This window comes from Lynx rufus, unplaced genomic scaffold, assembly GCF_022079265.1.
Source record: "Lynx rufus isolate CCGP_SWC_20201006 ecotype Redwood Valley unplaced genomic scaffold, mLynRuf1.p SCAF_15, whole genome shotgun sequence".
Classification (NCBI taxonomy): Eukaryota; Metazoa; Chordata; class Mammalia; order Carnivora; family Felidae; genus Lynx; species Lynx rufus.
In genome coordinates, this window is record NW_025814829.1 from 4,428,919 (window position 1) to 4,441,215 (window position 12,297).

The 12,297-nt window shown below is 47.3% G+C and overlaps 2 protein-coding genes across 8 annotated transcripts in view; one reads left to right on the plus strand and one right to left on the minus strand.

Moving 5' to 3' along the window:
• Positions 1-8,783, plus strand: part of AIDA (axin interactor, dorsalization associated) — a 38,617-nt gene extending 29,834 nt beyond the window's left edge. The window contains exons 7-11 of one of the 3 annotated variants that reach the window (XR_006961543.1): positions 1,428-1,550; positions 3,757-3,879; positions 6,760-6,877; positions 7,003-8,008; positions 8,500-8,783. Coding sequence is in view for 2 of the 3 variants with exons in the window: in XM_047076539.1 (XP_046932495.1) it covers positions 1,428-1,550; positions 3,757-3,879; positions 6,760-6,877; positions 7,003-7,099 (461 nt within the window). In the remaining variant the exon portion in view is untranslated. Of the gene's footprint in view, positions 1-1,427; positions 1,551-3,756; positions 3,880-6,759; positions 6,878-7,002 lie in introns of all 3 variants that reach the window. The other 2 variants (XM_047076539.1, XM_047076540.1) reach the window with 2 other exon arrangements.
• Positions 8,784-10,596: 1,813 nt separating this feature from the next.
• MIA3 (MIA SH3 domain ER export factor 3) overlaps positions 10,597-12,297 on the minus strand; it is a 55,860-nt gene continuing 54,159 nt past the window's right edge. For all 5 annotated transcript variants that reach the window (XM_047076531.1, XM_047076533.1, XM_047076530.1 and 2 more), the window contains one exon: positions 10,597-11,426. In XM_047076531.1, coding sequence (XP_046932487.1) covers positions 11,116-11,426 — 311 coding nt within the window. In that variant the 3' untranslated portion in view covers positions 10,597-11,115. The remainder of the gene's footprint in view (positions 11,427-12,297) is intronic.

Genomic DNA, 12,297 nt, shown 5'->3' on the forward strand with positions numbered 1-12,297 from the left:
TTTCCATGAAGCCACGTCCTTGTTTCATTTGCTCTTCTGATGATTGTCAGTTTTCGCCAATTAATATATTTGAAGGAGACAGTGGATGCAGTAAGAGACCTTTTATCTTTAATATGAGAAAACGTTTGACTATTGAAAATGTGTTAAAATATGGCAAGATGGCCAAGATCTGTTTCATGTGAAAAGGTAACGTAATTTCACCTTTGAAGCGGTGTGGAATGCTGCTCTCAGTGTTCCGTTTTGGCCTCCTCACTTCCGACTTTTCATTAGCTAGAAGTTTTCACAAGTGTCACCAGTGAAGACTCTGGGACGTTTGTAGTAATTTTCATGGCGTAAAATCCACTCATTCGAAGGGTACAGTTCCGTGGCTTTTGATCTGTAGTGTTGTACATCTTGTCGTGGTTTCATAGATCCGACTTGAGGGCGTTTTTATCACCTCCCCCCTCCCCCCAAATCCACTCAAGCCTGTTTGCAGTTAATTAAATGTACTCTTTTGAAGGCAGTAAGTGGATCGATTCACACATTTCAAATACTTCATCATTAAAAGTAGGATAACACGTGGTTGGATAGAAATTGGGAGAATGTCAATGAAAGTCCTCGATAAAGGTTCTGTAGTTTGAGATGCTGTATATGTATTAGATTCAAAACGACTTTTCCACCTCGGTTCTCTGTAATGATAAGAAATAAGTTAACAAACCGTACAGTTGATGTCTTCCTTCAGATCACGGTCGGGAACGTGTGTGTGGGTCCAGGGCATTTTCAGTTTTAGAAAGCCTAGTGGATGCGTGCTGCATCCAGGAGATTGCCAGCGTGCACTCCCTCTCGTGCGTGCCGTCTCAGCAGGATTAACTTCCAAGAGAACAGGTCATACAGAATAGGGTGCAGAAAGGGGTGGGAGGTCAGACTAGAAAATTATTTGATTAAATACACAAATACTACGTTGTAAGTTATTTCCTCCGTTAATAACTAAAAGATCTATTGATTGACTCTGGTGTTAAGTTCCTCAAACTTTGGGATAATATAAGAGTTTGAAAAGCTCTTTCTGTGTTTTTTCTCTTACTTCATATAGAGATACGAAATCTATGTTACGTTTGTAAGTACAGGTGACGTGTGTGTGTAGGAGTGTATTAAGTGTGTGGTAATTTGTAATTGGACTTCCTGAAGTTAGTGAGTTGAATCTTTAACAAACTGGCCTTACTTACACTTTGGTGTTGAATATGAATTAAGGAGGCGTAGATGTGTCTTGCGTTACATTAAATACTTGTCCAAAAGAATAACGTTGAGTGTTTGGGAGTTTCAGAAACCCCAGTTAAGGGCTGGCTGGTTACCGAGTCAGGTGAGAGCAAGGTTCTGTCTTCTCTGGGTTGTTAAAATACTGACTCTGAACTTGCTGGTGGGGCTCACTTTCTTTGCTGTTCTGTTGTCAGGTACTTTATTGCCAAGGCTGCCGTCAGAACCGGGAATGACGTTACTCACTATCAGAATTGAGAAAATCGGTCTGAAGGATGCGGGGCAGTGCATCGACCCCTATATTACAGTTAGTGTAAAGGGTAAATAACTCTGTGTACATTTTCGCCTCTTGTGAATTTTATAATGTTGATTCTCGTTTGGGACATGAGGGGCTATGGGGGTGGGTTCTCGCCTCTGCGACAACTCATTTGAGTTCATTCTACACCGAGATAAAATCCCTGGGAAGCTAGCTGTCCTCTTTCCTTCACTGAATATTTCTGAGAGGTTTACTAAAAATACTTTGTTATTTATAACCTTCATGCACAGTTGCTTTTGAGCGTGTTTTTGTAAATCTCGTTTTTCTTTTTGGGAGAGACAGAGACAGCATGAGCAGGGGAGGGGAGAGGGAGGGAGAGAGAGAATCCCAAGCAGGCTCCACGCTGTCCGCTCAGAGCCCATCGTGGGGCTCGAACTCACGAAATGTGAGATCATGACCTGAGCCGAAACCAAGAGCCGGAGCTCAACTGACTGAGCCACCCAGCACCCCGTATGTGTCTATATTCTTAAAATTCCATCTAGACATATACACTGACGAGACATACACCCTGTCTTTAATAGCAGGTCCTTCTGCTCACCTTCTCAGGGGGTGTGGTTTTCTTTGCGAAGCCCCATGTTCTCCTGTCAACCCGCCCCCCCCCCCACCCTCCCCTCCGGGTTCTCTGCTTCCTGCTGTAATGCTTGAGGCACAGAGGAGCCCTGCCAGGGGTGGGTGAGAATCAGGCCTCCGGTGCATCGTCCCTGGAGACAGGAAGTGGGACGCGTCTATAAACATCCATATCTGAACGTCATCCTGAGGGGCATTAAAGAGTGATGTGTTTCTTATTAAGGGTGATTGTCTTGAGGATTTGGTTTTTCTCCTGTCCAGTGGGACATACCAGTGATTCCTTGAAAACCGCTTTTTTAGTCTTTGGTTTAAGATGGACAGCACACCGATCGAAAGCATTTGCTGGTGTCACGCCTTTCATCCAGCACTTTATTGTGAAGCTGCCAGTGGTCTTCTAGAAATGATTATTGGGTGACTGCAGATGAAGTTGTCATACTTTTATTCAGACGTAACTGCACAAATAATCTCAGTCCGTCTGCACTTTGAGGCAAACCAAGGAAACAGGGACTGACATTACACGGAAGGAACTTTTACCAGTCGTAGAAGTAAATTCAGTCCCGTGGGCTCAGTAGTATCTCATAAAAGAAACATGAGTTCAGACACAGAGAAGACTTGACGTGGGGACCCCATGCTCCACCGACTGCTGCTCAATACTTGAACCTCTGCTGTTAGCAGCTATCAAATCCCTGGTCTACTGGGAAGTATTCATACCCACCGTTATTTGATAGGCCATTTGTAAACCTCATACCTCATGTGGGACTGCACGCTGTACAACAGAAAGGCATAATGATGATGAGGTAGATATGACGTTCCTCTTGCATACACGTTGAACCGAAACGTGTTTTTGGGTAAACGTGTTTAGGAGCTGCAATAATCGAATGTACGCAATTGTCTTAAGTTCCCTGAGATAGGAGTCTGTGGAATCACACAGAAACGCCAGACATTAAGTGAGTCCATGTTGAATCTGATTAAGCTGGCAGACTCCTGGCTGCAGGAAATTAAAGCCACACACCACACATAGTGTGCCATCTGGTTGTTGTAAATCAGGTTACTTTAAAGCAGATACAATCAGAATGTAGGTGATGCGTATAAAAAATTACCCGTTTAGGGAACGGTTTCATTGGCAGCTTCCATGTCCGTTGTTTGGGCTCTGACTTGAGTACAACAGGGGAATTCTGGTCATGTTCGATGAGAGGCCTTTCCACGCCATGCGCTTGATCAGGGTTGGAAAATAGGGGTAGGGCCCCCACCGTGGAATAGGATTCACGTTCCAAATTTGTATTGCAGACAACGGGGTAGTGGCCGAAGGACGACAAGAGTTCTTTTCGCCTCGTAATAAGGACCGAATTTTGTCGCTTCAGACTTGCACTTGCACCCAGTCACGGCAGGGCTTCCTCGCCCTTGGCCCCGAGTCCGCCCTCCCCGCGCCCCTGCCACCATCTCTGTCCCCAGCCCCCTGGCCCCCCCCCCCCAACACCTCCGGACACCAGAAGCTCTGTAGGAACCCGTTCACGCCAAAGGGAGTGTCTGTTATCCAAGAATCTCCTCTCTGCTTTTGCCAAGCCTCTGGAGGAAATGTAACGCTCTGTGGTTCACTTGCAGTTTTTGAGTCTCTGTGTTTGAAACTCTTCTTTCCTCTCTAGATCTGAATGGCATAGATTTAACTCCTGTGCAAGATACTCCTGTGGCTTCAAGAAAAGAAGATACGTATGTTCATTTTAATGTGGACATTGAGCTCCAGAAGCATGTTGAAAAATTAACCAAAGGTTGGTTCGTGATGGTAAATCATTGCATTGGCTTCTCGTGGCCAGAGTTCTCCTCCCGTTGGTGTTTCTGTGCCCGGTGGCCTAGCGCGGTCGGCAGAAGTAAATGTCATACGGTGTTCATTGACTTGAACGCAATATCGATTTTTCAGATGTGGGAATTAGGCATTGTATTAGCTGGTTGTGTCATAGATAACCGTTAGATAATAAAATGGTCTTGGGGCGCCTGGGTGGCTTAGTCGGTTGAGCGACCGACCTCGGCTCAGGTCATGATCTTGCGGTCTGTGGGTTCGAGCCCCACGTCGGGCTCTGTGCTGACAGCTTGGGACCTGGAGCCTCCTTTGGATTCTGTGTCTCCCTCTCTCTCTGCCCCTCCCCCACTCATGCTCTTTCTCTCTCTGTCTCTCAAAAATAAATAAATGTAAAAAACAAACAAACAAAAACGGTCTTTGATAATAAACCTCATCATCGTGAACAATGAACCAAATGAAGTTTTCTGCATCCTAAGGGGCAGAGGGGGCAGCGGCTCCCTCAGGCTCCTCGGCAGTGGAGGCTGACAGTTGACAGAACAAGTTGTTTTTCCAGCTGCAGCTTTTGGGAAGGAGGACCCCGCACCTTGTGCTCGGTCAGGAGGAGGATGGGAAGGAGCAAAATCAAAGTTTGGAAAAGGTGAAGTTCCGCTTCCAAGTCAGATGGCTCCTGGGACCGAATGCTTCTCCGAGCGGCCTGCCCCGGGGGGGACCGTCGTGGTCTGTGAAAAGGCCTCGGTCCCTTTCTCACCCCACATTCCCTGGCGGTTGTTGACGTTTTCACGCTTTGCAAGAAGCTCGTACAAGATACAGAAGAGCCTCTTGAACGATCGCTCCATCCTCTAAAATAGTGGACATTTTACTTCTCCGATCCGGTGCTGCCGTGGCCTCTGCTCCACCCCGAACGACGGTCTTCCCCGGGGTCTGTCAGTGCAGTGGCTCCAGGTGTGAGTGGCAGGCCCTCCTGAGTCCCGGGCCCCCCCGGGCTGGGCCCCGCGCTCTGGTTCTGGGGGTCTTCTACACGATTCCGAGGTGCGCCAAAGTTTGCGAGTCGCTGTTAGAAGAATACAGAGGTGGATGTGCTTAAGGACCCAGGTCCAAGACGTTTCAGTGTGCAGTTCTGCCTTCTGCACGAAAATACGAAAACATTTGCATTTAAGTCCCTTGCTTTGGGAAGTGTTTCTGATATGGAGAGATGGGGACCATTTCGTGGGCTCGCTTCCCCGGGTTTTTTGGTGCTGTGTTCCTGAGGACTTGACTCCCAAGATGCTGAAAGTACAACTGTATTCAGAATTTGATTCCGTTCATTTTCTTTAACTTTGAATTTATGGTGGACAGTATTACTATAGTCGCAACTGAAATGAAAACTTTTTTCATGTTTCCAAGCATTTCCGTTAATCTCCGTACACTAGTCCCCTTTCACACTCTCTTCTTTCTTCTAAATACCACGAAGAACAAAGCTGCGCCCACCAGGGATGCCGGAAATATATTACCTACTCACAATGCAGATGAATAAGTTCCTTGAGAGGATGGCATCGTATTTGGACCTCGGTCCTGTTTTCAAATGTGACTTTATTTTCACATTTATTCAGACCCCAGACACAGGCGTGCGGACAAGTAGGTGGGTCCATAGCTGCAGAGACTAAGAAATGTGATCTGCCATCTTAAAAATCTGTTTAAGGTTTTTAATCCTAAACTTGCCTCAGTTACTACCATCGGAGGGGAAAGAGAAGGGACCCTTTTGTAGACCCGGAAGGTCACGCTCCTGGGGATGGCGGGTGCCGGGGCGGTCGAGGGTTGAGTGTGCCCACCTCTGCCTCAGCCATGTCCCACTGTCTGCTGTGACGGGCGGACCCGGGTGCCAGGACTGCATACACATTTCTGTTAAACCTCTTGTCACCCGTGGGTTCTGTCACCGGTTTAGGTACCGGACGCGTGTCGTCCTTAAAAGCCAAGCAAGATCTGGCACCACTGCGGTGCAGGCAGAATGAAGTAGCCGGCTGAGAGTGAGACCCCAGCTTCCTCCCAACTAGTTTCCATGCCTTCTTTAGAAAGTAACTGTTCGTGCCCACGTTGACGAGGCAGCTTATTCTGTTTTGAGCTGCTTTCTGTGGGGAGAGCTGATCCGTTGGGCTTATCTTTGGGGAGGTCAGAACGTGTGAATTTTTCCTCCCCGCCTGCTCATTGGGGAAGGGGTGACGCAGGAATAGGCTTGTTCTCCAGACTTTGCCTTCCGATACGCCATCGGTACCCAAACATAGGGGATTCTGGGAAAAACAGGACAGTGCTCCAAACACTCTAAAAGGTCCTAGGAAGTAGATGGCAGTTAAAAACTGAACCAGCACACCATCTATGTTGTTTGAACTCTGAGACACTCAAAAAAGTTGAATTTTTGAGCTTTTCTCTCAGCAGGAGAAGTGACGTAAGCTCGAATTTTCTCATGAACGCTTACAGGCCTCTGCTACTTAGTGAGTTTCTGTGGATCATGTCAATACTTCACCAGCATCCTGTGTGTTCGTTCTGTGCCATTGAAGAGGTTCTGTCCTTCAGTGGCTTACGATTCTACCCGTGTGGGAACGTGCGTGAGATCGTGAGGCCGCCCAGCTCAGGAAGTTCTGCTGTGCTTTGTAGGACTGGGAGGATGTGGACAGAGGTCACTGCGTTCAGACGGAGAAGAGCTTTGGGTGACAAGGAGAGTCGTAGCATCAGGGCGATTGTTTGACAAAGGTTACTTTGTAAATTATGCCGCCTGCTGCTTCTCCATGTGCTTCCGGTGATCTGATCGGAGAAGATAAATGTGTGGGCACGTGAAAGTCTGCGTCTGTGGCTAATGTGGTCTGTTTTAATCCCTTAGGTGCAGCTATCTTCTTTGAATTCAAACACTACAAGCCTAAAAAAAGGTTCACCAGCACCAAGTGCTTTGCTTTCATGGAGATGGATGAAATTAAAGCGGGGCCGATTGTAATAGAACTGTAAGTGACGCACACACAGGATTCATGCTAGTTTAATGGTGACTAGTAGTTCTTCTCGGTATGTGACCAAAGACTAGGTCAGCTATCAAAGTGTTTAAACCATGATCTTTCTACTGTGGTTACAGATACAAGAAACCCACTGACTTTAAAAGAAAGAAATTGCAGTTATTGACCAAGAAACCACTTTATCTTCATCTACATCAGACTTTGCACAAGGAATGATCCTGACATGGGTGACCTGGAACGTCTGTGAATCCTACCACTCAGTAGAGACCATCCCAGCTCGTGTAGCACAGCCCCCTCCGCCAGGCAGGAAGCAGGCCGCGCCCACGCCGGGAGGCCAGAGCAAGTCCGCAGAATTCACAGTCCGCACGCCGCTGACACGGACGACCCCTTTGGATACAGGCTTGTTGTAGTTTTGAAACCTGTTTTTACTTTTCTAGTGTTTGTGCAATTCGTAGTCTCTCTTCTAACTTACCGCCGTTCCTGCCCTGCTTCCTGGAACAACACTGCTGTCGTAGGATGTGCTCACCTTCGAAACTAATACAGCAATAAGATTGTGCTAGAATGTACACGTCGGTTCACTTCTGCTCCAGTATGCTTTTTTGGTTTTTTGAGTTAACGCCAGACCTTAGGCTGATGTGGGTGGGATGGTGTGAAACTTTCCCGAGAGGAATTGGACCAGATTTTGCTGCCCAGGGAGGTCAGTCTGGAATTGTATAGGCGGCTCCTCAGACGTGGCCTGAATTCACCCCGATCTCTAGTTCTCCTGTTTAGAAATCGTGTGCCTTGGCCAGATCGGTGTCCCCTGTGGGAGCGTTCCAGATGACCGGGTTGCTTTCGAGAGCGCGGATTTGTGGTCCAGCCGATGAGCGGGTCCGCTACGTCACACACAACACTGTTCTGAGGGCGATTCCAGCGTTAACGGTGGAACCGTCTCAGAACAACTGCAGGTGTTTGGACGGCTCCGTAACGTCTTCTGAGTCGTGTTAACCCGAGTCCGATGCTGACGAGACACTGCAGGAATAATTGCTGTTTTTCTGACAACTGATTGTGAAACCTTAAAGCCTGCACCCCTCTTCTTCAAGTGGGGAGCGTGCAAAACCTGGAGCTCCTCTGTGGTTTCTTTCCGTAGGTAGATAGGATCGCCATTTATTTCCTAGATATACTGACTTTCATCCTTAGGGAAATACGCAGGTCATGAGCTTATTATAATTTGACTATTTACATTACTTTTTGACTTAATGGGGCGTAAATAAAACTTCCAGACTACACCCGAGGTAGATATTTGATACACAGAACAGTAAGGCTTGGGGTGGGCTTTCTGTGGGTCAGACGTAGATCCCACATATTTAATACCATTTTAAATGCCCAGTGCTAGCATGAGGGGAATGCAGCGCCAGTCCTTGGCCTGTTTTTCAACTAGCCGAAGAACCCTGGGTGTCCCTTCAGCGTTTGCTTTTTAGAATAAGTAGCCACAATGAAGTGTTCTAGCCCTTGCACTTCTCGAGAGCTGGTCTTTGCCTTCCGTTGTCTGTCAGTTCTGTTCCAAGAGGGGGGTTATAAACTGTGAGCCTGGAGGAATTCCCAGCCAAATTAATCCTCTCTCTCGTTTTGATTAGACTAATCCCAAGATGATTCAGTCCACGATAGCTCGAGGGGAAGAATTTGCCTTAATAAATTACCTTGCTGTTCACTCAACCCTCAGAGCGGGAGCTGTCGGCCCCCAGACCGTCAGCTCCTCAAGGGGCAAGAACCACATTTTCTCCAAGTCGTGTAAACGTCCTGAGGTGCTTGACGGCACGCTGTAGCCTGGAGAGCACGCAGTCCCTTCTGTTCGATGTTGCTGACGAGACCGAGAAAATAATCCCGTGAAGTACCTACTATTAAAATGTAGCAAAACTGATACATTGGTCTTTCTCTTTTCTCATAGACCGTAAGACATGTATGTCAGTGATAACTTATATGAAGGAACATCTCCTGTCATTCACATAAATGGTCTGTATGAACTACAGTTGCCTTTCACACCAGTATTAAAGAAGTTTAATGGATGCCGTGATTAGCCGAGCTTTAATTCAGACCTGAACGGAATGACAGAACAAGTGATCACCTTGAAGCAGTAGACACAGAACACGGTGCTTCCCACCAACTACTTTTCACTTTCCAATGAAAAAACTCAGCTATTGAACGGTCACTGTGGTCGAAATGCTTTCAGGCCGAAACACAGCTGCCTCAGAAACACGCTTAGCCGGTGACGGCTTCTGGAACGGCTGGAGCCCAGGGACCCCCTCCCCCACCTCCACCCCCCAGGCGCTGGGCTCCCCTGGACCCTGCTGCGGCGGCAGTGCCGTCCGAGGCTGGGCTGGGCGCCGACTACGGCAGGCTCACAGCGGCTCGGGTGAGCCATAGGTACTCGAGTTGCTCTACAGGTCACGGACTGCAGAAATAGGAGATACAGGACAGACATCAGAAAAAGTTCACGGTAAAAAAGACTGGCTCTGATTTTAAAATAGATCTAATGCACCTTTCCTACTTGCTTCTCTCTCCTAGCAGGTATGACCTATATTCTAACAAGACATCGTATGAACTGCCTAATCGTATGAACTGCCTAATTTTTGTGTCCAGAGACCGACATATTCAAGAGTTGCGTTTGCGGACTTAATCGTATTTTACCCAGTTAAAAACAACCTATGCTATTAAGAATGGAGGTGTTCCTCTTACGTTTCCTCTCTTGACATGAAATGGGAAGACCTACATATGAATTCTCTTCCTGCGGAACTACTTCTGTATTCCTTAAGAATTTTGAAGAGTGGTTTTCTTTCAATGGTTATCTTCCTAAAGTGGTATTTCTTAGTTTAGTACAAAGAGAAATCTTTGTATCAGTTAAGCTTTTGTTTTTATTTCATAGCGTGTTAGTACATTAAATTTACGACGACAAGTCATGGTCTAGGTTTCAGTAGTATCAGGATGTCACAGAACTTCGGAGAAGGGGAAAGCATAGCCTCAGTAGTGAATACCAGCCTTTTCTAATTTTGATTAAATCGTAAACGTTGTTTCAAAGACGTGGCATAGAAATGGGGATAGTTAGGACTTTAAATGTGGCGTAATCCCAGATTCGTTAGCTTACCGATTTTCAAATCTAAGTGCCAACATTCCAGTCTTGATGTGGGAGTGGTTGGTAATCAACAGGAAGAACTGAGGTCCTAAACCACCCTTTCTCAGAGTAGTGCCCTCTTCCGATCTTTTACCCCATATTCCTTGAAAACCAGAGGCAAAGGATGGGAGAAATATTACATTCTACTTTTTTAAAAAGAAATTTCCTTACTTCTTATGGTCACAACACATCCTGTTCAGTTTTCTGTTTTGCACCCTCAAAGCAAGAATGGTAAAGGTAACATCAGGTCAGACGACTCTTCCCCGATGGAAACTCATCCTCAGGAAAACATTCTCACCCAGGCAACAAAAGTCACCAGAAAGCACACGGATGCCATACAGTAAGGGCCCACAGGCCTCCCTGAAGGTCAAGGGAGACGCACGGTTGTGGTGTTCCCAGGGGACGTTAGGCTGACCCCCCCCCCCCCCCCCCCCCCCGCAGTGAGCAGCAGGGAGCTTGCCGCCAGGTCACGACTCCAGCTCTGGGAGCCCATGTTTACGTGGTTCCAAGATGGCACAGTCCTCGTGAGAAAGCAATCCAATGAATCGACAAGACACTTGGGAAATACTAATAACCAAATTTTTATGAACTATTACTACAAAGAACTTCAGCAAGAAGGGAGAGTTAATGATCTTTTAGTAAACATTTTTAGCGTAACAGTCTTTGCGACCAGATATTTTAAAAAACCAAGCTTATAAACACCATTGCTCTGTATTCAACTGGTGCACACTAAAAACAGGATAATAAATGGAAATACATGTTCTAGCATTTCCACAGGAAATGTTCATATTTCTCAGGACTCTAAATCATGGAGCAGTTACGCGCTACGTTAACTAGAACACAGGTATTCTTTATTGCACATTTCAAGGTTGTCAGAAGGCTCTAGCTTATGAGGTGGTTTTTATTTGGGGGGGGAAATGATATTTTTCAATTGTTTGGCTCAAAAATGCACACTGCCAGGGCAGCTTGGTTCTAAAAACATACCTTTTAAAATAAACTTCTGGATTCTGAAGCCAATGAAATCCTTTACCGTAACCAATGTGCCCAGCCCACTTTCTCTCAGACTGAACGTCAGAGGTCAGAGTTACGGGCTCTGTTTTAAAGCCTGTGAACAGTCCGGGCTGCTGCTCTGCGAGGCAGCGGGGGGCTCGTCTCTGGAGCCAGAAGGCAGGAAGTCTCTTGCAGCAGGTGGAGGCGGATAATCCTGGGGGCCGTGGGTTGGCGGTGGTGGTCGAGTACCAGGAATAAAGTACTCTCTCGGGCCAAGAGAGCCTAAAGGTCTAAAAGGTGTGTGTCCCGGGAGAAATTCTCGAGGGTCGAGAGGCAGGTCCCGCTTCCCAGGTGGAATGCCCGGCGCGTATTCCCTCAAGCCTAGTGGTGGACGTAAGCCAGGACCTGGAAAGAATAAGTCACGTAAAAGCATGCGAACACACGTGGGCACGTCAGTCTTTAATTTCTCACAACTCTAGAAGCCAGGTGGCGGCACCCGCACTTCAGGCAGGAGGCAAAGTGAAGTTCTAGGCCAACGGCCGGCCGGCCGGCCAGCCAGGAAACAACACAGGCAGGATCTAGACGTGCCTCGACCTAGCTTGTGTGTTTTCTGTCCCACAGTTCTGCCAGCTCTGTCTCACAAGGGCTTGGTTTGTACTTGAAAGCACCGTGTGTCACAGCAAGAAGACAGACTGAAATAAGGGCTTTACTGCAACAAAGAAGTGTGACAGGACCATCTCACTGCTGCCGTGTCAAAACTTCAGGCAGTAGCTCAGCATCCACCCGACACGCCACCAGACCCAGGAGTCTGCCCCACCGGGGAAAGGCCTTCCGGCCACCCCCCAAATCCTCCCTTCTCTTACAGCTAAGCTGCCCTACCCCTAATTTCCAAGGTGGGGACCGAAGGTTCAATCTCTCTCTCCTATCGTCTATGATCCCCTGCATATCCTTCCATCGTGGTGATTACAAGCTTTGTTTCCTGACCGATGCCTGTGGTCCAGAGGACACTGTAAACTCTTGAGCTGGGAGAGGGAGTTCTATCCATCTGCAGAAGTAGTATTTCTGGCTTTCTAGAAATCTCTCTGGTCTACGAGATACCTACTGCCCATCTCCGTATAGGGGGACTGTGCAGCCCCCCACGTGCCCAAAAAAAAGCGTACTCAGCTTGCTTTGCCCTTTTAGTAGATGGCCCTGTAAAAGCCACTATTAAAATTTTAACAAGGAACAGAGAGAAAAGATGAATTCCACTCTACAAGTCAATTACTACCATTCAATT